The sequence below is a fragment of the Pungitius pungitius genome, chromosome 3 (genome assembly GCF_949316345.1).
Source record: "Pungitius pungitius chromosome 3, fPunPun2.1, whole genome shotgun sequence".
NCBI classification, from domain to species: Eukaryota; Metazoa; Chordata; class Actinopteri; order Perciformes; family Gasterosteidae; genus Pungitius; species Pungitius pungitius.
In genome coordinates this window covers 16,273,030-16,299,153 of record NC_084902.1, presented here as the reverse complement: position 1 = coordinate 16,299,153, position 26,124 = coordinate 16,273,030, and the positions used below count along the sequence as shown (strand labels likewise).

Below are 26,124 nucleotides of genomic sequence, written 5' to 3'. Positions count from 1 at the left end.
GAATATATTTGATGTAAATACATGCATATGTATAAATATATAGAGAGGTACATTGATAGATGACCGAATATGATTCCACTGAAAAGAAATATCCACATTGAATCATTGCCTTCTCCATGAAAAGGGATTAAAGAGTGTCTATGAGATAGTCAGAGCATTAATATAGCAGAACAGCTACTTGCTACGAAAAGATGTCTGCCTGTGTCAGCACCATTTGCTCAATCTCTCTCAATCACAGATTTCCCAAGACCTGTGTAGAGAGCACCTTTAAAATCAGCCTTATACGGTTGAATAGTGAAGCCAAATGGACAAAATGTAACACAAACTCTGTGTACCCTCTTGACAGCTGAACATAAAATAGAGTTAACTATACCAACTGTGAGCCACTAAAGTGCAACCGAAATCTCAGTGAGAGGAGTGGTTTCATCGGCTGCCTGGCAACCCTCAAATCCGTGTTCAAGGTTAAAAAAGAGCTGGAAGGAATATCTGGGGGGGAGACAGGAGGACATATTAAGTGTGTGTGAGAATGCGTCTTTGTGTGTGCAAATTTGACGGATTGACGGACAAGAATTGATGGACATGTCCTTAATTAGAGGTGCATGATAAGTAACTGATGGAGATAGAAGCAGTAGATGCTCTCTATCTCTCTCACTCAGTGTTGGGTGTAAGTAGGAAGAAGAAAGTGGCAATTAACAATCAGCTAAAACACTAATTAGCTCTCTCTCTCTCTCTCCCCACCCTCTGCCCCGCTCGCTAAGTATCAGAGTGTGCATGTAACATGTAATGTGCATTTCCTCACGAATGCTAGTGCACCTCGATCATGCCTGTGTGTGTGTGAGTGTGCAGCTCAACGTGGAGGGCGGGGTCCCGGCGGGAAGTGTGACTTCATCCTTATTAACAACAACCATATGGAAGGTGATTGTATGATTTACAGCACGACGAGGGAAACAACAGACGGCTGCTGGAGGAAGATGAAGGCTTTACACAGAACGGGGCTCCAGTTTATTGATGGGGGGGGCCGGGGTGAGGGTGTCACATGAAAGAATTGATGGCTGTTATAAAACGCTTTGGCAGTGAACAGACCAGAAGAGATGTGGTGAAAAACTGTGATAAAAGAAGTTTCAGGGCCCAAATAATCGTCATTTGATGTTATTGTGTGGAAAATAACGAGTCTGTGTTTGGAGCCTAATTATTTTTCTTTTGTCGTTTTTTGGGGTCATTAAGAAATGGGGGCTGTATTGACAGCACTGTTCATACATTCGTGCACATGAAGACTATTTGATTCGAAGAAAAGATTGAAATTGAACAAAGGGAGAATCCAACAAGATATGAATGAAGAAGGGCCAAAAATAAGAAAATAAGGAAGGCAAAAATACATTTAAAAAATGTAAGAAAGAGGCTGTCAGATGCTAGACCGGGTAAGTATCAACCTTTCATCACTGCTGGGTCAGAGGTCATGAACCTTATCAGCCAATCAGCACCTTTCTCTGATGGGAACCACCAACACTGAATCCTGTCTGTCTATCTGACCCCTGAGCATGAGCATGCACGCCGTCACATCTGTACAATGCATGTGACTATGTGAACCCCGGAAACCGGGCCGCTCAGCCAGTCACACACACACAGTAATCAGGCTCAGGGCTTGATGATTAAAGTGAGAGTCCAGCCAGTGTGTCAGCGAGACGATACGACAGCTGACGGCTTTGTGGGTCCGCTGACAGGGAGGGGGGAGGGGATTAATCATGGGGGATGAAGGGGATGACGGTGATGCATATGTGGGTGTACATACATGCTGGAGGGGTGGGGAGCGCGGGGCCTATTTGGGGGGAAGGAGAGGAGGGAGCAGAGGGAAGACAAAATGGGGGAGCTTTCACCGGGGGGGATTAAAAATAATGGAAGTAGGGTGGGGGACTGGAGGGGGGCAGCTGTGGAACCAGCTCTTTTGTGAGAGAGGGGTGTGTTTGTGTGCGTGTGTGTGTATGTGTGTGTGAGACAGAGGGGTTGAGGGGTCCCAGAGGGCTACCTTTGTCCCTTTGCCACAGATTGGGGGTCTGTAAAGATGAGGGGAAAAAAAGAAATGCAATTTCACAACTGGTTCTCTCTCTCTGTTCCTCTTCAATGTCTCTTGCCCTCTTTCTCTCTCTCTCATCAATGAGGTTCTTTGTTTGCCACACTCACCTTCCTCCTCCTTAAAGGGAATGCCACTTCCCCACAAAGCAGGACTCGAGAGTGAAGGAACCTGCTCCTTTAAGAGTACACACACACAATGTGTGTGTGTTTGTGAGAGATACTCAAAGACATTAGCAGATTTAGACCTTTTAGATCTGACCCCTTTGTGCAACGAGAGGGATGTTACCGTGACTACCACCAACGCTAAGTGTCATTGTTGTGAAGGAGTCAATCAGAACTGAGCGCATATGTCGCTGTCTGTGTGCATGAGTGTGTGTGTGTGTGTGTGTGTGTGTGTGTTGGAGTGTTTGATCAGCGCTGAATTTGATTTCAAGTGTTAAACTAACAGATTAGTTTTGACATCATGTCTATGACACAAAGAATTCAAACTTTTAAACGTTTAAACCTCGGGTAGTTTTATTTCTTATTCCTTATTTTAATAATTTCTTGATAAGCTTTACCGAATACTGCATACACAAGTTTGGGGTGTTATCAAAAGCTGCCACGCAAAACACAGCCACAACTTCCCACTGCTGCTGCCTTCAGAAACCCTCGAGGACAGAACGGGAAAAGGGACCTGGACACCAACCAAAACAGGAAGAAAGACATCTCTCAGTCCCCGTCTCTCTCTTACACCTGCTAGGAGGAGAGGTGGAGGGAGGGAAGTCTGGAAGGAGGGGGATGTGTTCCTCCTCTAGGAGAGCTGTCACTTTGATTCTCGTCACCATGGCAACGGGTGTGCAGTCCCACAATCCTCTGCTTTGTCCAATGGGGGTGGGGGTGAGTGTGCGGTGGCTGCCGTGCTGTGCCTCTACAAACACTGCATTGCGCACACATGAGCACGCACACACAGACACACACAGACACACACAGAGGCCTGGCACTATCGTCACACCATGTCGGGAAAAGCAAAAAGAATCGCCATGGTGACACAGAGACAAATCTAGCTATTTCTGGGTAAAAAGAAGAGAGAGGGAGCGATGGAAAAATGGTAGAGTCCAACTAGCTGAAATGGGCATGTGTGTGTGCGTGTGCATGTGTGTGTGCCGTCTCTTTACATGATAAAGATGTTTTATGGAGACGGCCGAGCCGTATTTGCTTAGCCGAGCTTCTGATAGAGAGGAGCTTTGTCAGGGGAACTGACAGATACGAGTAGCAGGGTGACAGCAGAGAACGAGAGAGACACACATCCATCAGTTAAGGGTCTGCTGACTGAGACTCGGCTCTCTAAGGCTTTGCAGCACACACAGCAGTACGGTCGTGCAGAAGTTGTCAAGGGGTCATAATGAAAACTACATCCTTAATCAATCTTTAAGGTGTAATTCATTAAAAATAAAAATTATAGCGATGTCGTTTTGGATTTAATTATAGTGAAGGCGTGGGAAGCCTGTGTACGTGCTCAAAAACAGCAGTCATCTTACCGGCCTAATCAAGGACACAATGCATCACTTCTATCACTATTTTAAGCTGCCATCAGGTCTGCAAAAGGAAGTTGGTTTAATTCCAGAATCCATTAGGCTGCAGCTGCCGTGTAACAGGATTTTAATGTACCGTGCATACAAGTTATATTAAGGCATCTAAAGAACATGCCTATTTCACATCATTTTCTTTTAGAAAGCATTTGATCCACGCAAATTAATTATTATTATTGCACGTACTGAGGGATTGAAACCTACGAAGATGAGAGGAAGGGGGGAGTGAAGCCCGGGGGGGGGGGGGGGGGGGGGGGGGGGGGAAACGACAGAGTGGGGTGTCTTTATCTTGAGAGGCCTGAACACTCCACTCGGGTCAGAGTAGGGCCTTCACTAACTGCAGCCATGTCTGTATGGTCACACACAGCCCTTACACAAATACATGGCGGCAAGTACTCGTCACGAGCAACAGCTGCAGCTCCAGTATCCTGTGACACACTTTTAACACACACATCGCGGACGACATATGTACACACGCTGTCTCTCTCTCTCTCTCTCCTGAGGCAGATGGGGACACCCTCTCTCCCCACTACCCCCCCCAACCCCCCTGACCGGGGTCAAAGAGCCTATTGTCGCACAGAGCGCCTCGCCTCCACCCATTGTCTGCGACAGTTGGAAACCCTCGGAGCCCATACAAACCTCTGCACATTCAGCCCCTCCTCCTCCTCCTCCTCCTCCTCCTGGCTCTGCTGTGCTTTGCTTTCTCCTTTTTTACTCCACTCTCTCTTTCGCCCACTCACTTTCCCCATTTCCTCGACCCCCTTCCTCCCCCTCCCGCTCCCCCTCCCCCTCGGCGTCCTCCTCCTGCTATCTATGTGCTGACTGGGCTCTTCAATCAGTCACACTCGCACAGCTGGACCGGTGCAGACAAACAAAAGCATCGACTGCCGGTTTGCTTATTCCTCATATTTGCACCCTGCATTGGACCTACAGCCCTTTTTATTCAGTCCGTTGATTAGTTTAGAACGGGGGTGCCCACACTGTTCCGGTTCAAGAGCTACTTTTCAACTGACCAAGTCATGGCGATGATTTGGAATGAAATGCGTCCGCTAGTAAGCAAGGATCAATACTTTGCATTAGCATTAGTTACCCGCGGTCGACTGGTACTGCCAGGGACTGATCGACCTTTTGGGGACCCCTGGCTTAGAGCATGTGAATCATTAAAGACCAGGTTGTTAAAGGACTTAATAAGCACTGTGAAATAAGTACAAAGGATTCTAAGACGATGTAAAACTTTAAAAAGCCACGGGTTCATTTTTTAAAGTGAAAATGTACGGTGTAAGCGGGGGGTTTGATTTAGAGATGTTTTTGACATCAGAGCAAAAATGGAAATCGAAACCACACCATCCTCATTAGATTTATGTTTACATGCAGAAAAAGCCTGCTTGGAGGCGAATAAGTGCATGTGCAATTCCCCTTTTGTTTGTAGCATCCAGGTCCAGGTCTGGCGACCTTCGACTTGCACAGTGCGGCAAAAAAAACCGCATTTCTTCGCGAAAAAGTATTTTTTTTTCTCGCTAAAATCAAAAAAGATCTTTACTCTGATCATTGTCAAACTCAGACCCATTGGTATGTAATATCTGAGACAAAAGTATCCTCTAAAAAAGGAGGAACAATGGAAAAATGCCCCAAAATGTAGGGCAGCAAATAAGCTTTGTATGTTACACGAGTGCAAGATAATGAGCGACTTCGAAATGTGATTTGTTTTTATTTTCAGGTGTCTTGGTGTCTGTCATCGCAAAAACAGACGACTTCCTGTTGGGCTGTGAGCTGAGCCCTGCAGACGCCGTGTCTGTGCCTTGATATTAAAGGTTACGGCTCATGGATGTAAATCCGAGAAAATCTTATTTATCACAACAACTCTCAGCCCGAGGAGCCAGCACAGTGACAGATCGAGTTAGAAGAAGAAGAAGAAGAAATATATTCAAGTTGCAGAAACGGTAATAGTGACAATATAAAAATAAATATATATATTTAGGAAATATTTCAAATGTTCAGACTAGAATCATTATCATGAATTGGAAGTGCTTCTGTTTGGGAGATAACAAAGAATTCAGCAGAAAAAAGGTATTAGAAATGTTTCATACAAAAATAATAAAAGCAGATTTTGTAACAAATATTTTTAGTAAGAACAAAGAATCTTGGCTCAATCATGGAGGCTATCTCTGCTCCTCCTTTGCTTTAATCAAAATAAACTGGAAAGATACAAAAATACAATGGTTTGTTTCTTGCCAGATAATTTGTTCCCTACTGAGAACATAAAAAAATCGTTCATGTCTGAGTTGATCAGCGCAGTTTTAGATGTAAATACCACAAATAAAATTCACGTTGTTGCTCTTGTCCAGAATTTCAGGTAAGACACAAACAGACCTGCAGTGGGGATCAATAGCGCGTGTGTGTGTGTGTTTTAGTGTAGGTGTGTGCATGTGCACTGTGCGAGTGTTGAGAGGCAGCGAAAGTGTTTGAGAGCTTTTATGACATGCCGTATTTAACTGACAGACTGCATTATCTTACCACTTCCCAAGGACACACAGACAATCACATGTTCTCAATCTTACTCACTCACACACACATACACAAACGCACACACAAACGGACACACACACACACCCTCTCTCGGTGCAGCATTGATCTGCGGTCGGGCCCGGCCATATTCCTGCTGTTCTATTTACGGTTGGCCTCGCTGGGACCCTCAACACTGCCTTATTAAAAGTCTAAACATGAAGGCAGCAAATGGAGAGAGAGTTAGTGCACTGAGGTGAAGAAAAAACACTATCGATTACCAGCTTCTTTCCTTTCTCATCGTTATAGCTGCTGTTTCACATCCCGCACAGGTGACAGAAAACAGCGCCTCTAAAATGGGAGAAGTCGCGGAAAATGGTTGTTCTTCACCTGCCGATCACTCTGCACCTTCCCTGTTGGCCATGTGTACGTTACTGAGTCACAGGCAGGGTACACGGGCCATCAAAATATGATATTGGAAGATTGGAAGATTTACTGAGGCTGCAGTTTGAAGGGGAATTCTTTATTCTTAATAACTGGTTTGAAAAACACACACACATGTCAACAGGTACTTGTTCATTCTGCAGCCGGTGGCCTCCAGGGAACAGAGCCGTGTGTCAGTGTGGTTTTAACCACCAGGGAAGCTCCTTCTGCATGAGTTCCTGCAGGAGGACATCGGTAAACCCTTTTGGGGTTCAGGGTTCAGCTCCCACCGGAGCCTCCAGAGAACACAGAAACACACTCAGAGAGGCACTTAAGAAAGAAGCAACAACTTTGACCTTTTCAACTACCGAGCTTCTCCGCTCCAGACTGTGCGAATATTTGAAGGAAAGGTTAGTGGTTGTCATTGACTTCTAAAAAAGTATTCCATGATCTAATATGAGACATTGAAAGTGAGCATTCCCAGGTCCCGGTGAAACACCACCAACAAAAATATCTCAGATTCTATTTTCAATTCTATTTAATCCAATGTTTCGCTGTGATCTGCCCTGCTGCTGTGATATGTTGCTTCTTGTTTCATGTCATTCATCCAGTTTCGTGTTTTAGGCTGAGATCCTCACTTGGTCTCTCGTTAAAGAAAGCTTGACTTTCAGCCCTTGTGTTCATCCTAACTATGTGATTTCCATGTAAAGCCTCATATCACAGGCAGAATGACCTTTTAAAATGCATTTTGATCAAGCTTCTTCATCATTTTTACAAAGGATGCGGTAAAATGTCTCCTGTTGCGGACCAACAGTTCTACTCTCAAAAAAAGACTCAAAATGACTTTCAATCCCGGCGGCCTGGGAGGGAGATGGAAGTGATGTAATTGCGGTCTGACTCTTTCCGAGGGCTGCGATACCGCGGCCCGTCCTTCAGTCGGCGTGACAACGAATCACGCCGAGGCATTTTCTCAGTCCGTCTGCCTACTGGCTGAGGTCCCACATATAAACAAATGTTAAAACAGGTTTCCATCACCCTTTATTCAACTAATAAAAGTCGCTTCGGCTTTTAAAATGTTGTATCTTCCAGAAAAAGAGTACTTCACTTGAATAATCAGTTTGCCGATTCAACATTCCACTACAAGGACCACGCCACCAGCTGGATGCGTTTTTATTTGTGAGACGTGAGCGATAGGATTGTTACTACGCTGAGCTTCAATACAAAAAGATGAGACATGGTCTCTTTGAAGCTCCTCCGATGTGAGGATAGGCTGTTTCATATCAACAAACGAGTAATCGGCTTATTAGAGATAGTAAAGCATTTCTGGAGATTGTAATTGCATTGTATTGTTAAAGAAAGTAATGACAAAACACGGGGAACGATTTACAATGTCGGCTGAGCCTGCGCTCGGATAGAATGCACACACTTCAACTGGTGTCAATTTGCTGCAGTAATTTGACAAATTCAGAACGGGAAATAAAGTAGGAATCTAATTTAGTAGAAATCATCTGGTCCTGACTGATGAACAGCAGACATTGGTAATGACTACGTCACTTAATGAAGAGGGGAAATGGCCAACAAACAGGAACTTCATTATAGTTGCACAGTACATGTGTGCTGAAGTGTGTGTGTGTGTGTGTCTGTGTGTATACGTAATATTCCAGTTTTCAGGCTGAGAGCTTAAAGCTGCATAAGAGGCTCAGAGCGCTGGAATTGGTAACGTTGATAAAGGCCAGGGAAGCAGCGTGTGGGTCTGTGGGTGTGCGAGTGAATGTGAGTCAGGTGTTAGTTTGCCAGGTCATGTGGCAGATGTGTGCTCACTGTGTACGTGTGTGCGCGCACGCCTGTTTGTGCAGATAGGATTTTAAATGGTGAAAACTGCAATCATGGTGTGGGATTAAAGGCAAAGCTCTGAAATGGTGTCACGGCGGGACAGAGGACAGGCAGAGGACAGGCAGAGGAGACGGTAGAAACTGAGCTTAAAGTGCTAAAGAGGTTGGATTGAGGGAGAGTGTCTTAGACAAACAACAACGTTTGTAGTCATGATAAATGCTTAATATATAAATTACCAAATACTTTTGGCCTTTACAGTGTGACTGAGTGCACAACTTGACAAGGTATCTATTCGGCTCCCATGTGACTCAGTGTTTTCTCAGCTGCTAACGAGGAACTAAATCGACACCGTCTTCTCTACAGTCGTGTGACCGGGAGTCAAATTGGGGCATGCGTTCCTCCTTCAGGAAGTCTAATTAAAGTCCCATTGAATTGACAAGGAAAAAAAGAAAAACAATACCGTATCATAAAATGCTTTCACATTTTCTGATCTCGCGGTTGGTTATGAAACTAAATCCTCAAACATCCTTGATCTAGTAACATGGTAAAGGGCCGAGCAGTGTGGGAAGAGACATGTTTGGATATAAGATATAACGACCTGTGGTCTAATCCAATCAAGGGAAACCTGGGGAAACCGAGGGAAAGCCGCTCGTATGCATGCACAGCGCGCCCTTTGGTTTAATATCCACAAAGTTCTCCTCTCATGTAAAAGTGCACTGCTAAATAACTCAGTTTCACAGTCAAATACGCCACAAAAGTCCTCTTTGCTTGGACTTTAACAATCAGATTCAGGTTAGATAGGGATCATGGAAGTGGGCTATATGCGCTGGTGAGGTCACAGACTCAGGAATGTGTAGCGCTCTGGGAGGGCTACACAGACACAAATAGACACGGATATTAATGTCCACACACAGAGAAAAGGATGAGTTCCTCTGCAGTTACATTAACATACTTTCTTTTTTTAAGATCTTTTTGTTGCATTTTTGTATTTAGTGTATTGAAGTGAAGTTAATAAAGACTTCTGAAGGACACAGGATGTTAAGGGAAGGTGTCATCGCTGTGAGGTCAGAGGATAAACTCCACTCTATTTTAGCCAAACAATTACAGTTATAATTGTTATATATATTAGTAGCTGAAAGCAAAGAAGTAGTAGCTTACCTTTTATTGGTAACCCCAACTGTTACGGTTCATTGTTTCTGAAATAAGGGGCCTGAATGCTTTGTTCACAACAAACTTGAAAAAAAAACATTAAGCCATGGTTTAACTGCACTATAGGCGGAGTCCTTGTTTACCTGAAATGTGCACTTTATCATTTTATTTTGTACCGCACTGTTTGAAAATGTTGTTTTTCAGTATAATTTTTAAAAAAAACATTTGATTGAAGCAAGCCAATCCACTTTTCCACGTTGATAAGAGCATTAAAATGAAAACATATATATATAAAAAAATAAATGAAGGGACATTTAGAATAGATAAAAATGGTGATTAATTGTGATTTATTTTGAGTTAACTATGACATAACTGCAATTAATTGTGATTAAGTATTTTAATCGTTTGACAGCACTATATATATATATATATATATATATATATATATATATATATATATATTATTCTCTCATTTTTTATTTGTACAAACAAAAAATTACAAATACCAAAGTCATTATAAAACCAGGTGATTTTGTGCTCTATTGAGGACAAAAGATGTCTCTAATCCACTCCCCCTACAAAAGATCTTTTGAATTCAACATCAACTGAGAAAACGTTTCTGTTCCAGAGTAAGGTTACCACATCACTGCAGAATGTACTCCCATATCTTCTCACAAACAACGCTTTAAAAAGTCCCTTAACACTCACATTGTCATGTCAGCGCCTGTGCGTTGTAACAATCAGTGAAAGACTGTAGCTGTAAAACTGCAACAGGACAGAAGAATGAAACGTTGACAACATCAATACTGATTCATTTCCACCTTTAAGTTTGTCTTCATGGCTTTGCCATCGTGTCTGACTGGAGGTCAATAGCTCGCCGGCGACGAGTGAAAGTGAGTCGATTCCAATTGTAAGACAGGTGTCGCGGATGAATATTTTATGTGGATTGGCAACGGCTGTGTTTGTTCTCTTCACAAACTGATGAACCAACAGAGCCGCCATCACTCAAGTTAAATCAGTAAACCACTTATGTCCATGACATATTTGAATTAGCAGTAAATGCTTCTCCAGACATTTTATTGTATTTATTTTGTGCATTTCCAGACTGTAGAAGAAAATGCAATATCTTTAAATTATATTAAGAAGTCACACTTTAATGTCCTTTTACACTGTAAAACAGAGCTCTGGTCAGTTCTAAAGCCTTCTACAGAATTGGAAGTGGACAGACGTGGAGGTGCACAATCATTGCATGATTCTACTGGCAGAGATAATTAATGGCGTTACTTTTACGTCAGTTAGCTGATGAGTCACCCAAGGCGCAGAATGCTGCTAAAAGAATCGGTCATCCTGAAATCTAGCTGTGTAATTAACGTGCAAACACAAGATTGATCTCCACCTTATTGTCTCACTGTCGAATGAGAGCTTTGAATATCTCCTTTTGTCTTTGGAGATAAGAATATGTTTCGCAGCGGCATTATTCTCTCACACCAACACACACACACACACACACGCGCTGATTCACACACCGACACATACACTCATGCAAGTTTGTTGTGTTTTGGTTTTATTGTTTCAGTCTCTTGCAGATTGCTGCTCTGCAGATGCAGTGCTGTCATAAAACCCCGGGACGTCCTTGTGTGTCCAGCACAGAGAGGGAGGGACAGACAGGGAGAGAGAAACAGAGGGGAGCTATATTTGGAAGCGGCACTGCCTTGTACTGTATGGGTATGTAATAAATCTGTTGTGCCATAATAGTGAATGGTGGGTTGCTTAGCGCCGCATGTGTGTGGGTGGGTGTGTTTGTGTGTGTGTGTTTTTGTTTGCGAGTGTGTGCGTGTGTGTGTGTGTGTGTTTGTGAGGATGAATGGTGGCCTGTCTCAGCCCCCCAGTACCGCTGCTCCTTACTACTGTAATTGATCTACGGCTAAAGTGCTGCCGTAGCACTATTCTCCGGATAGATGGGATGGAGGGAGAGATGGGGCAAGGAATTGAGTGGGGGTGGGGGGGTGAGGGAATAATGCAACAGGGGAGGAGTCAGAAATGACTGATGGAGTGAGATGGAGCTAGATCGAAGGACGCTTAAATTAAAAGACAGAAGAGATGGAGGGATGAGAAAAGAGGGATGGGGGATGAATGGGGTCTAAGGGAAGAGAAAAGAGCGAGGCGGGTTTTCTCACATTTTCTTTCTGGATTCTCTAATTTGTGACATCCATCCAGTCTAAAAATATGAATAAATTACATGAAAAAAATATCTAGATCTTTCCATGCGCAGTATTTGTTCCCAGTGTAGTGATGGAAAAGCTTGTTTTAACCTCCAACTGTTTACATACTGTTACGTTGGTGTTCATTGTGTCCACTGCTCTGTGGGTTTCCTATTTTTAGTCTCATGTTATAGGGCTTTTATTTAATTTCCCTTCTCCACAAAGGGTCCTCTCTTGTTGGGTTGAATCCCCCCTGGGGACCATTGGTGAATTTTTGATATGACAAAAAAACATTTTATGGGAACTTTTTATCTTTTTACCTTAATCTTCGGCAAAAGTGGCAAAAGCGTCACATTGACTGGAGTATTCTTGTTATGCCTTTATGCCTGCAAACCAAACTAAACTTTAAAAAAGCTTTTATTGTGAAAGCAAATTTTAAATAAAAACTTTCCAAAATGTCACTGACCCCTGCCAAGTGTTGACAGCTGGGTTGGCAGTGTGTGTGTGTGTGTGTGTGTGTGTGTGTGTGTGTGTGTGTGTGTGTGTGCGGGAGTAGAGGGGGAGAACTATGAGGGGAGCAGGAAAAGAGAGCGACTAATGTCTTCCGAGGAGCGAGAGGAGAGGAATGAGACACTTTGGCCAAGACACAGCAGCAACTCTTTACTCGTTAGACTGGCCCTGTTATTCACAACACACACACACACACACACACACGCACACAGACACACACACACACACACAGGCCCTTGCAGCAGGTGGGCCTTTTGATTTGTCATCCAGGAAGAACCTTGTCTCATTTGCATACAGATGCCCCCTTCAGCCCTTAAGACGGGTGCACACACACACACAGACACACACACACACACCCACACAAATACACACACACACACACACACACACACACACACAGCTTCTTCAGTCCTCCCCTGTGTAGCCCATACAACCCTCTCTTTCTTTTTTCTTTCTTTCTTTCTCTTGTCTCTCTTCCTCTCCCTGTCTGTCTTTCCCATTACTTTTATTAAATATACACATGCACTCCTTCAGTGGAAGTGTGCAAACTCTAAATGGATTATTGTGTTTTTCTTCACCTTATATTTTCTTATTTCTGTCAGCGAATTCTGTCCACCGTGTGAGTCTATGTGTGTGTGTGTGCGTCTTGGAGGCTCTTGCAGCTTGCATCTGTTGTAGCTGGCAGAGCTTCCAGGAGTCTTGTGTGCCGGTGTCAAACAACAGCGGCTTGTTGCATCAGTGCAGACTACAACGCTGCACTGATGCACACATTCAAACACTGCGAGACAAGAAGAATGAGAGCTGAATTCCAAACACATCACTCGGACATCCTGGTGGAGGTTGAACACGAGTGCAGGAAGACAAACAAAGGGGATAGTGTGAAATCAAGCTTTTCGGGAAAAATATTTACAGCTTTTTTTTCAGTTTGCTCAAAAAGACAAAGCAAAAAGGGACTGTTGATATATTCACGCAGAAACCAACATGAATCTGCCACAGCTATGAGACGTAGTTATTTACCTCTCGACAGTTAAATAAACCTCGCTCTGTGAACGGCTCGAGGGCGGCGATGACATCAGAGAATCCGCTGGCGCTTCAGCAACACTTGGAGGTTTACATTCAAGTAACACATTTGGGTCATTTCATATGAATACGTTTCACCACATTGAATCATTGCGCCACCTGCCAGTACACACAGCCCAACTGGACGCACATGAAAGCACTAAAGGCAAAGGAATCAAACCACACAGAGACACGTGCCCGTACGTTATATTTTGGCAACCCAATTTATCCGTTGCGGTCAAGAGGTGACGACCTGCACTGTTCACTCACATTCTTTTTACAAAGAATGTGAAGAATGTCTTACTTGTATTTCTTCGGTTGCTTTTAGGGCTCGCTGGGGATGAGCAAAAGATCTTCAAAAGATCTTCCGAAGCTCTAACGCGTAAGATAATGACGCTTGTTTTTTCAGTTCACTTTCCCAAACCAAAATAGTTTATTAGCTGCAAAGTAACGTATCTCCTGACTTTCTATAGAACTTACAACGGATTCACCAGGATGCCTTTGATTAGAAAAATATTTATTTATCCATATAAAATTAATTTAGAACCTATTTTACATTGAGTACATTTAGTATGAGTACGATGACACACAAACACACACAAACATATCTCAGGCCCCCCCACTCCTCACTGCTCCAGTCACACGTCAAACCAGAGCAGAATACAGAGTTCAAACAAAAAAAATGTCACCTCTGATCCTGTAATCCTGATCTATTGTGCCGAGTATGTGTGTGAGTGTGTGCGAGTGTGTGTGTGTGTGTGTGTGTTAGTGGTCCAATGTGCCCCGAGTCAAGGCCCCACTGTCCCTGAAGTCTCACAACCTCTGTCAACACAAACTTAGGGCCACACACACACACACACACACACACAGAGATGCTTGTCCTTCTATCTTTGTGAGTACACTCATTGACATAAAGCATCCCTTAGTTCTGGGGTGGCCAAACTATGGCCCTCAGGCCAACTGCAGCCTGCCGAAACATCACAAATTTTTAAAGTGGGAGCTTATGCCATGAACTTATTATTATATTACATTATTTCTTATACTTTGTCTAAATTTAATTGAAACCAGAATTTACTGAACCACTTTCAGGTGAGCATGTTTCTGATTCTCAAATGTTCACTCTAGCTGTTATGATATAAAAATAATATGATTTTTTTGCAGTGTAAATGGTTGAAAAGACTACACATTTACTTTCATTAACATTAATGTTTGGCCTTCTCACTCATTGTTCTGTACAAGGCCCACGGTCAGAAACGGTCCGGCCCCCACTCCAAGGACCGACAGCTAGAGGCCCATCCCCAACCCTTACCCCTGGCTAAAGCTAATGCTAACCTCAACCTCGAAACCAGTTCTCCATAAAACAGGCCTGTGAAAAAGTGAGGACCGGCCATATGGGCCTCACAAAGATAGATGTACAAATACACACTCTCAAACAGGGACAACGCCTTGATGAATCAATTTTTTGTCCATTGGCACTGTAATGAGGTTTAAAAAAAAAAAAAAAACTCTTCTGACACTTCAACACTGTTAAAAAAAGCATGAAGGATGCATCTTTTATTTCCTGTGCTGACATTTTGGATATTATTATATACACGTAAGTCGTATGAAATACGTTTTGCATGTGTTAGAATGAAGTGGGTGAGCAGATTAACAGTGTGAAAGTATCTCATGAAGATTCCTTCTGTTTCCACTAGTCCTTCATCCATCCATTCATCCATCCATCCATCCATCCATCAGTGCGATGCAGCAGCAGCGGGGGTTTGGGGGTCTTACCCGGGTAGAAGTCTTTGGATTTGGACAGTTTGATGGTGGCTCCGGTCTCTTTCTGCAGCTGGACGATGGTCTGACCTCCCTTGCCGATGATGGAGCCCGCCGCATAGCTGGGAATCAAAACCTTCAGGAAGTACTCGCCTTCCTCTGCAGCAGGAAACAGGAAACAGGAAGTTAGAGAGAGACAGAGCCACTGCAGTTTGTGTTGTGTTTAGCTTCAAATAAAGCTGAAAACGAAACATAATTCAAAACTCTACAGTGTGCAATATCAGTGTGAACCTTTGCCCTCATGCCGCCGTTTGTTTCTGTAGTTCTATTGAGTTTGTGCCAATTTTCAGACTTTTGAAACATTTCACACAGTAGTCTGTCAGCTCTGAAAAAACGGAGGCTGCAGCGGAATCCTCTCTCTCCCTCTCAAGAGCCGAAGCTGCTCCAAGATGCAGAAATCCATCCAATCATGTTGGGTGATGACTGATATCCATGACAACTAATTATTCACACAATCTGATGATTTCGTTATCTCCCCCCTTTTCCCCCCTCTGCTCATCCATTTGTGCGAGTCTCTAAACACTCTCTCCAGATTGCTCTGATCTAATTTTGGCATCTCAGGGCCAACGTGGAATCTGGTCCTCATCAACCCCGCCTTGGCGTGAGGGAGGGGTGTGTGTGTGTGTGGAGGGGGGGGGGGGGGGGGGGATTGTGGAGGGTGCGGCTGATGAAAAAACGCCGCCCATTGCTTTTCTTATCAAAGCTAATCAAATTGCGAGTACGACGCCTTGTGCACGCATAACACAGCATGCCAGACATGACACACACACACACACACATGCATGCATTTATTAACACGTGCAGAAAAGCCCACACAAACAAAACAGGAAGCAGGGGAGCACAGATTCCGATGTTTTTATCCACCTCTTCCTTGAGGTCACTTTCACAGCTGATTCATCTGACCTAAAAACAAAAGTGTGAACAGGAGGGCCGTTTATTGGGCGACAACATTCAACAAAACCTGGTTTTAAACAGCGTTTCCTACTTTGCTCCCCCCCCCCAATCACTGATGTAACAGAAAACCTAAATGAACTACGAGGTTAGGTCATTAAAACATCAGAGTTTTGGTATGAACTGCATTTAAGTCTGTAAGACTTGGTCTAAAAAAAGAAAATGAACTTTTCTTCTTCAGAGCTTTGAATAGCAAAACTATATTAAATATTAATTTAATTCAAGTCAGCGTTGACTTTTGGTTCCCAGTGTTAGTTTGAATTTTCCTCCTCCTCACTTGGACTGCCATGGACTAATGGGAAATGTTTTAGTGATACGTCAAAACAGAAAATGTGTTTTCCTGGAAACTTCATTAACAATTAATATTTGTTGAATGAGAGGGCAAGTTTTTAGGACACCAGGTAGTCCTGCATCATCTGCACCAGACACCCACGAAGGAAAAATCCTGGAATAAATCCTGAAATACCAAGAGCTCCTTGCTCACATCTAGACCATATGAGTTAAAGCTATTGGTTGATGGTCTTAACAGAATCTCAAAGAAAGAACATCGTGAGCATGGCTGCACCTCGCACAAGACAAACCGTCCAGGGGGAGACCACTGAGCGTGTTGGGTGCAGTCAGACTGCAAAATAAAGCAATATGGACTCATCTCGATGTGAGTTGGAGCTTTAACTGAAGCAAATCCACTGGCTGAGTGGTATATGCATTTGAATTAAAAGTTACGGTCTGGCTTAATGACTTTTTCAAGTTAATGTTTTTGATTTTGATTTCTCCCTCTGTCTCTCTGGAAGAACCCGCCCCTCGGTACCGAATCACACACAATAACAGATGTGGAGGCGTCGTGTCAGAGGTTCGTCACCGGAGATTGAAGTGTGTGTGTGTGTGTGTGTGTGTGTGTGTGTGTGTGTGTGTCTGTGTGTGTAAGAAAAAATCCCTCCCATTTTGCAACAGACGGGCCTTTGTTACCATGGCGATGATGTCAACAAGCTGCAGGTCAACTAAAGAATAGCACTGCCTCACAATGAGTCACTCATTTCTTCTTCTTCGAAAGGCTGTTTCAGCTTAAGGTCTCTTCTTAACAAGAGGGTTTTCTTTTAAAACAGCGAGACTGAATGCGAGGTAAATGAAGACGAAAGAAAAAAATGCCATTCAGCTGTGGTTTATTTTTCTACAGTCTTCAACATGCTTGAGAACTAATTGCCCATGGTTATAGTGTTGCATATATTGTAAAATAAAGCACAATATCTTTAGTGCACAGAGCAAAGAAAATGTTTATTTTGTTAACGTGGCTGATTTTAATTTGCTTCATAAACGTGTCACTGTTTAGCTTTTGTTAAATTCTAAAGCAATTGCCACTATACCATTCAGTATTTAAAATCACACAAAAAATAATTAAAAACTCAAATAATGATAAAGTAAAATCTTTAAGTAAAAACATATTTTATTATTTTCCTTAATTCTAAAAATAAGGGAATAATTGTGAATAACAAGTGCTCTACGCATGTACTGTATGTGTAACGTCTGTTTAAATTGAGTCACTGTATCCTGCTCTCGTCCCCAGCAGCAGTGTCCGTCATTTCTGATAATCCAGGACACAGAACCTCAGGAGGCAGATTTAAATAGGATTATTATTACAGGGGCTCGCTCACTGTCATACGCGTAACAAAACTACAAAATATTACAATATTCTGCTTTCATTTTTATAGGGGCAAGAATTCCTTGCCACCATTAAATACCTTTTAATAACTATAATCCCATTTAATCCACATTGCAGCAAGACAACGGTGGAACAGAGGTGTTTGTGACGCCTCGCTGTAAATACATGCAATTAGTAAAAGATGCCAACGCATTCTTTATTCTGGCGGATCCAAACTCTGCTCAGGTTGATGGTTACTATGATTTTGAAGAGAGTTTGAATTGTTATTCTGAAAAATGTTTATTTAATTTAATTGATAACACTATGAGCCAATAACATTACATCAATCTTTTTCAATTATGTAAATTATTTCAAACAATTTTTCTGTGTTTTTCATTGAACATGTCATTAAACTCAAACATGGTTTGCAGGTTTAGTCGTGACTTACGAGTCCGACTCTATGTTCCATGAAAGTATCATCATTAGGAATAGCCAAAAATTGTAGACCAGTTGCATTTGACACTGGAACAATCGCCTTATTTCGCATGCAACGAGTATTTTTTTCCTCTTTCAAATACAGAAACTCTTTCGGTCTGGTGTGTAGAGATTGTTGTGTGCGCAGCGTTCAGAGTGTTTAACACTGAGCGGCTTCTGTTCTCATCTCTGGGTGTCCAGCCAAGTCAAAGCATGAGCACACAGACAGGAAATCTGACACTCCCATGCCCTGCTAGTGATGAAATACAAACTGCAGGCAGCTCAGACTCGGATGTATGTATGTTCGGGAAAAATAACACAAGCTCCCTGACTTTATTCCAATGTGGATGAAGGTTCGTTAAAAGCTTGCGTTAAATGAGAATTCCCTGATGCCAAAATGCTTTTCCCTTCTGGATTTCTTACCAACTGGAGCTGCAACTGGATGTTTCCAAAAACAAAAAGGCCTGCATCGTAATCATCTACTCAACTGTACACTCCTGTACTTCTTGTTTCTTCTTTACGACCTGCATCCTACTCCTCATCCTCCTATCCTAAGTTTCTTCCTCCTCTCCCTTGTCTCCTCACTCTGGTTCTCCAAACTGAAAAGTTCACAGCTACGCGCAAACAAGCTAACGAGCTCATGTGCATAACTTTAGCTGGAAGCGGCTGGATTTCAATGGAGGAAAGTTATATTTCGACTGTCATTCACTGTCAGAAGATTTGTTGAATGCGCTCCACTTGCATCAGTAGTCGTGCTTCTCCTGCAAATCTTGTGCCCTGAATGGATTCAGCGTTTTTCTTTAGGACCCGGGCCGTAAGCGCTTCGGAGTCAGCTGCATTGTGGGACGTCGCCCGGCCTTATTACAGTTGCCTGATGGGACTCTTCAATTTCAGAAAAGGCTCCTTATCAGCTTTCCATTCTCCGTCTTCGTATTTTGGTTTTAGTCAAGCAGGCTGTATCGCTAATTAGCTGCAACAATGAAGTGACGTTCATTGTGCCGTTTAAGCTCTCTCTTATTAACAATGCTCGCAGCAGCACGTTTGTCTTGTCAGCTCGGAGAAATGTCACATGCCCGTCTTCTTCTTACCTCTCCATTTCTTTCATCTTCCTCCCTTTCCTCCACCTTTCTCCTTTCCTGTAATTGTCTTTTACAGCCAATCTCCTTTCTCCCTTTTCCTCCCAGTCGTAGTTACCTCCCTCTCCTTTCTTTTCCTCTCTTTTCCCATCCTCTCATTCTATCTCCTCTTCTCTCCTCTCCTCTCCTCAAGCTGCAGTGGCCCACTTTAGAGTACGAAGCCTCGGACTGACCTGCTTTACTTAGAGGGTAGTTAATTATAACCAGAGTGTATTAATAAGGCTGGGGAACTGGTAATTATGAAATGCACACAGAATTGCATTAAAAAAACAGATAGAAACACACACGTGCGGACAAACACCCCCTTCACAAACAGACTGTTTCCGACGTCTTACAAACAAGCCTACGCCACCGTGGCAACATGAGTCATCACGTATATGGGTGGATGTAACCAATGACTAATCATGCTCATCACTTGCATCTGTTGTCGGTGACAATTGTCCGTGTGACCATGGCACACATTGAAAAATGGATTTAAACATGAAACAGGAAGATCACATCCAAAAAAAAGTTTAAAAAAATATTATATTCATGCCTGTGCATTTAGTAGTAAAGAAACTATTTAGGGAGCATGTCTGTGCTATAAATCTGTAAATATTTCCGGCGTTAGGATGCCCTAAAAGATATAGTCTTCTGCATCATGAGAAAGGCCTGCAGTTCTCCAGTGTTGAGTTTGTTATGTAACACAGATTGAATTACACATTGGAATTAAGATTTTACTAGGTTTGATAACTGCCATGACTCAATTTTCATAAATATACTTCAAGTTAGATAAGAAAAAAAGCTGCACTTTCTGCCTTTTCCTTCCACACTGCAGTTGCCCAACGATCCCGTTTACAGAGAAGTTTTATTAACATTCCTCTTCTTTTATCAGGTTGATCAGGTCGATATACAACGGTCTAAGCTTGAAAAGTCAGGCATCGTTTGGTAAGAGCTCATTTTTAAAGATCCTTCTGGTTGGATTAAAAACTCTGGGCAAGCATTTTGAACAACAGGGACACATTTTCTTGACTTGCTTGTACTCTGAGTGAACTTGACTTGTGGGGTAAAGTTGTTCACTTAGTTAAAAGAGTTTTGTGAGTCCGAAAGGTTAGAGTGATGAAACCCGGGTACATGATTTCTTATTTTCATCTGGTTTCCAATTGTAACTTCATCGTCCTCACTGTGGAGAACACAGATATAAACCTTAATGGTGTGAAATGATGCTGCATCTCATGTAAGTTTATCTTGATCCTACGTCAGTGCCCCGCCCACAAGGAGCAAAGTTTGGTAACTGTTTTTTTTTTCTCCCACAGCTCCTCACTTACCTACATGTCGCAGTTGCAAATTCTAATTATGTGTAATTATACCTCATGCTCCCTACGGTGTGTCATCCCCCATCCGAGGAGGGCAGGTGATACTCACGCATGCCAATCTAGCGAGCCAAAATAAGAAGCCGGAGGCTCAGCGCGCATCGTCTGACCCATCAGTGTCAACGCTGACCTCAAAATCCAATAGAGTTCACACAACGCACACCCACGCCGTATTCCCTCTCGCAGCTCAGCGCAACAAATAAAAAGTGATGGTGTAAAACTTCTCTACTCATTTGAGAAAACTACTCTTCTTTGGAAAAAATAAAACACGCTTTTCACTGATCCCTGGTGTATTTACTGTATACATTAAGTTACGTTACGTTACTCTGTGCTCTTGCGTCGCGCTGTTACTCTGCGCTGTTGGTTCGCACTGTTGTGTCGCCGTTAACCAAACTAAGTATTTCACAATCATCATGGTCTGCCTGTGTTCATGAAACTTATATGACTAATGTATTCTAATGTCTTCTGACGTCCTGGTTGAGTTAACACAATTAATAACATGTTAAGGGAACCTGATGTCTCAGCTTGATGGCAAGTTTGTTTTTCTCTGCACTCGTTGATATGAACAATTATCAAAGATCCAGCGCCTCAGCCTCCAGTGTGTCTCACGCTGAAAACACAATGAGCATGTAAACCGCCTATAATTACAGAGGTGTTGATTGTTCCTGATTACGTATTAATGTTTTAGTTGTCGCAAAGGAGGGAGGGTTTTGTGAGCTTCCAAACAGGACACTTGACCTTAAGGTCAAAGAGAGGGCAGCAAGGTGTGACACAAGCAGTCAGTTGAAGCACACCCAAGATGTTTGATTGTCTAATAGGGAAACAGCCCAAAAAACTGTGTCTAACCATTTTTGTTAAGGAGCAATTGGAGAAATCTTCGAGAGGGTTTGAACTTTTCTCTCGTGGTATCAGACTGTATCTGCAGCTGTGCACAGGGTTCTCTTCCCGTTGCTGTGACAGGCGTCTTTGTTTTTACAACTCTAACCCAAACACTGACACACCTCCTTGTACATGCCTAAAGGATTTGACAAAAACTTGCCTCATTATCCCTGTATCAGCCCAGACTGACGAATTCTGGATGTGTTTTTTTTATGGCGGTCGTTAAATAATAAATAATAAATGGTCCTACACAACGACATATCCGGATGAGTAAACAGTCCAATCTGTTGCTAAGGCCCCTGTGGACCGGCCAGGCCCAGAATAGGGTCGCCATGCTGGGGGATTGGAGGCTCAAATCCTGGGATCTGGTGTCCACGGGCCCGCGGGGACGGGGTTTGTGGCGGCCGCTGAAGATCACAAATATTTTCTCATGTACTGTTTTACACTCACAGGCTTCCTTCTGACCACCACACCTACAGTCGCTTCCTCACAGCAGCAAGAGAGGCAGTGAACACGCTGTGTCTTTAAAGAGTTGAATTGAGTAAATTAAAGTCAAGATTCTGTCAATTCAATCCAGTCTAGAATGGAAATCTAGAAGAAAGTGGGGAACGAACAAAGCTGATGAATTACTAATAATAACAATAATACATTCTTATCATTAGTGCATCTTTTATACAGGAAACACAGCACTTTATATAAAGGAGAGGACGTCATGTTTAGACTAGATAACTCGCACTGCTTAATTGCTTGTAGTGTATACATATTATTACGTTATAATGTCACATGCTTCATATGAAGAAACTGTCTGGTATTATATGTCTAATTGGATATGTCATAAATAAATAGTGTTGGTTTTGTATATGAAGCATTCATCTAAAATTCACACGGATATGTATCCTCCGTGGTGAGAAAATGTGAGGACGTCCCTTAAAGATGGATATTGACATGTATCAGAAAGTCTGCTCTAATTTGCAGTAGTATTGTGATCTAAACTAAATCGGGTCAAATGCACAAGAGCAATCCAGATCAGAATTGTGTGCGCAGCGCTGTGAATCGTACATTGGAGGAGGGAGAAGGGCGGGGTCTGAAGTGTATCAGTGTGAACACAGCCTAGCTGATGAAAGGGGGGCTGTCTGGTATGGAGGCTCTGAGCTCTGGGGAATTGGAAAATATTCATCTCCCCTAAGCAGGGAGAGTTAAAGGGGGGATGGGGGGAGGGAGGGAGAAGGCTTTATCTAACACACCCCCTCTAGTCCTCTGCTCTGCTCTTTTGTTGGGGGGTAGCATTCAAGCGCACACACAAACACACACACACACACACACACACAAACATGTAAAGCTCTCCAGCAGCGAGGCCTCGACCATCTGTCTTGGATCTGGAAAGATGGCCGTCGTCACTCAGAAGTGGAGGGAGCTCGCGGTGAGGAAATGTCTCCATCCCTTCTTCTGCCTGCGCAGCGCCGACGCCTCGCTGTTCCCACGGCCCCTCGGCCCGGCTCCGATTTGACATTTCAGGCTGTGACTTTCAGCGTGCGGAAGGCCCTCCGCTTTGGCAATCACTACAGAAAAGCCCTTGGCATTCTTGTGACCCTTCAAGGGATCAACCATTCAGAGAAGGTTCTGGAAAAGGACTTTTGGAGATACGTGTGAGGAGCAATAACCTGCTCGGGTTGAGGAGATGAGCTCCTCTACGTTTTGAGAGTTTTCCATAATTACATACATTTTGAAGCCAGCGACACTGAATCCCAAACGAATGCACTCATTTTTTTTTTACTCTTTAAGGTATTAGATAACTCACGAAACAACACATAACAGTTGCCAGCAGTTGCATTTGAAAATGACTGAAATCTTAATAATAAGTGGCTCATTTTAAATTTGGAATTATGTAACTCTAAAAGACAATTCGATTAACAGACCAGGTCACCTAACAATCGCACAAATGTCAATGTAAATCTGAATAGAAATAAGATATGAGGTCCTGGATGGGGTAATGTCTCCATTTTAATCAGAACAACATCCTGCTACAGAGGTTACAGGACAGCCAATCATATGCCTCACTGCAACCATCCCAATCACCAGAGCGTCTGCGTGGAATGGAAGCAGACACGGTGGCTATAAGCTAACTGAAGCAGCCTCCTTTCAACCCTTTCAGCCCGTGTGTCTTATGTTGGTGTCTCTGTATTGTTCCCCCGACCGAGGCTGTTTCAAAGGAGGGGGACCCTTCCAGTCGTCCTTGCTGCATCGGCCCCTTTCATTGCTCCCTTATCCATATTCATCGCCGCCCCGCTCTCCTCACCTATCAGCATGCGGCTCAGCAGCGACCGACGGCCCGCTAAGCCAATCGCACGCCCGCCTTTGAGGGAATATTCCCACCCCTCGCCGCCTTCACTCCACCCCTGCACAATGGCTTCTTTTTTCTTTTCTTTTTTCACTTTGACGCAGTGGTTTGAAAAAAAAAAAAAAAGAAGAAGAGGAGAAGAGGGTGGAGAGAAGGAGGCGAAGGAGAGCTTTGCAGACGTTATCGGGCAGAGCCCCCCCCCCCCACCAACGGCGGCGAGGACGAAATTCATCGACAACGGTTGCCGTGCGAGCGCCGTCAATGGCACCAGGCGATTGATGAAAAGGGGTGGGGGTTGGAGCATGGGGGTGGGGGGGTGGGGAGGAGGACGAGGAGGAGGAGGAGGTCGCAGTCGTGATGGTCTGAAGTAGAGCGTGATTAGTATGGATGAGGAGGAAGAAGAGGAGAGAGGGGAAGGGAAGAGGAAGGGAGTAAACGGGCAGGCGCGTCCGCAGCGGAGAACGCCGGATGCCGTGGAGAGCATCGCTCTCTTCGCCCTCCCGCAACAAACGGCGCGTTTGGACCGACCCTCAGCGCGCGGGGAAGGCGCTGTATGTCTAGTGAAGACATCTTCGGGAGTCGTTGCCCCTGAGGACCGGGCGACTTGTACCCAAATGCGAGGCTCCTCCCTCCCTCTCATCTCCCCACAACTGAGGGGAGGCAGCTCTTCTTTTGCATGGACGTCCCTCGAAGAAAATGAAAAATTGTAAAAAAAATAAATTAAAAAAAAAGGCTCCAGCTCAGCTCCGGGAGCAAGAAGAGACGCTCGGATAAATGGCCTCAGAGAGCCCCGTCTCGGCACCGAGTGCGTGGAAGTGTGCCCCCCCCTCCGTCTGTCTCGGTAAACTGCGTCCCTGCTTTTCACAACCAAAGTCAGACCACGAAACACAAGGACAAGACACACACGTACACACACACCCACACACACACACAAAGAAATTGTCCTGCCAGTCCGCTAATTTCACTTGGCAAGGGCATTTCAAGGCCCCCCTCTTCCTCCTCCTCCTCCTCCTCCTCCTCCTCCACCCTATCGCTGCCTTGCTAGTCCATCCATTTGCTGAATGAATGGATTACATCTCACAGATAGGAGAGGACAGAAGGTAAACACAAAGTGAGGAAAGGACCGAGAGGTCCGCTCTTGCAGCTCAGCAAACTTTCCCCCTGAGTGTTAAACCTGTGGGAGGCACCGCGCTCACATGTTCTTTTTTCTGACCCACCTACATAAAAAAATCTAGCGAAAAAAAACACCATCCAATTTACTTTGTTTGTGCTTACAAAGAGGCTGCTGTTTTATTTAGGTATTGGATGTACTACAAATAATATAAAAAATAACACATGCCAGTTTGGAGTGACAGTGGAAAGTTTTATTCTTGTGTTGTTTTGCTTTCCACTGAGAAGAGATTGTAACCTGTAATCTGTAATTATTTAAATTTTGGTGTACAAGAAATGCTAAAATGCAAATATATTACATCACTATATATTGCTATGCTTGCCCAAAAAGACTTTCCTCTTTCTTAAGCCCTGGCTCCAGGGCGCTACACTTGAATAGAAGCAAGGACATACTTGGACTCTCTATGTATCTTTTTGATAAAGTTCGGCAACGTAAAAGTTGGGTGAAAATATATGCCTTGACCTTCAACATATTTGTGCATCATAAATGCTGCAAATCAATTTTCAGTGCTAATGCATGTCAGTGCCGAAGCTAATAAGATCTTATGCAGTGCATGCACACATAGTGATTAAGTGACATATTTAAAGTGAGTTAAAGTTCCAACCGAATGTCCTCACACTCACTCCGTAAGTGTTTAACGGATAATCAAATATTCCAATTAAGATGCTACTTTACAGAAGAAGAACACATTATTTGTAAGTGTTTTCTCAATAAATTTCAAAAGCCTTGAAAACGCTGAACTGTGATTGGACGACCACTGAAAATCCTTAAATTATGAAACAACAATGAGATTTTTGTAGTCATCTTAGCCAATCGCAATCCAGATTTCCTTTGAAAACCATCCAAGTTTAAAGCCCCTGAAACTAAATCAAATATTAACAACATGCTCATTGAGCGTCTCTGATCATACATGTGCATGATTAAAGGGACACCAAAATTTCTCTAGTGTGGTGGGGAACCCTGCCGGGCCACGGCGAGGGGGAGCAGAGATAAGAATGGGGCTGGTCTCGGTGGGGGCCCGGGCAGCTACCGCTACTGCAGCGACTCATTC

At 43.5% G+C, this 26,124-nt stretch overlaps 1 protein-coding gene across 4 annotated transcripts in view; it reads right to left on the bottom strand.

The window, feature by feature from the left end:
- The window catches only part of nova2 (NOVA alternative splicing regulator 2), a 61,229-nt gene that overhangs the window by 29,558 nt on the left and 5,547 nt on the right, over nucleotides 1-26,124 (bottom strand). For all 4 annotated transcript variants that reach the window (XM_037464006.2, XM_037464015.2, XM_037463989.2 and 1 more), the window contains one exon: nucleotides 15,092-15,235. In XM_037464006.2, the coding sequence (XP_037319903.2) occupies nucleotides 15,092-15,235 (144 nt within the window). The remainder of the gene's footprint in view (nucleotides 1-15,091; nucleotides 15,236-26,124) is intronic.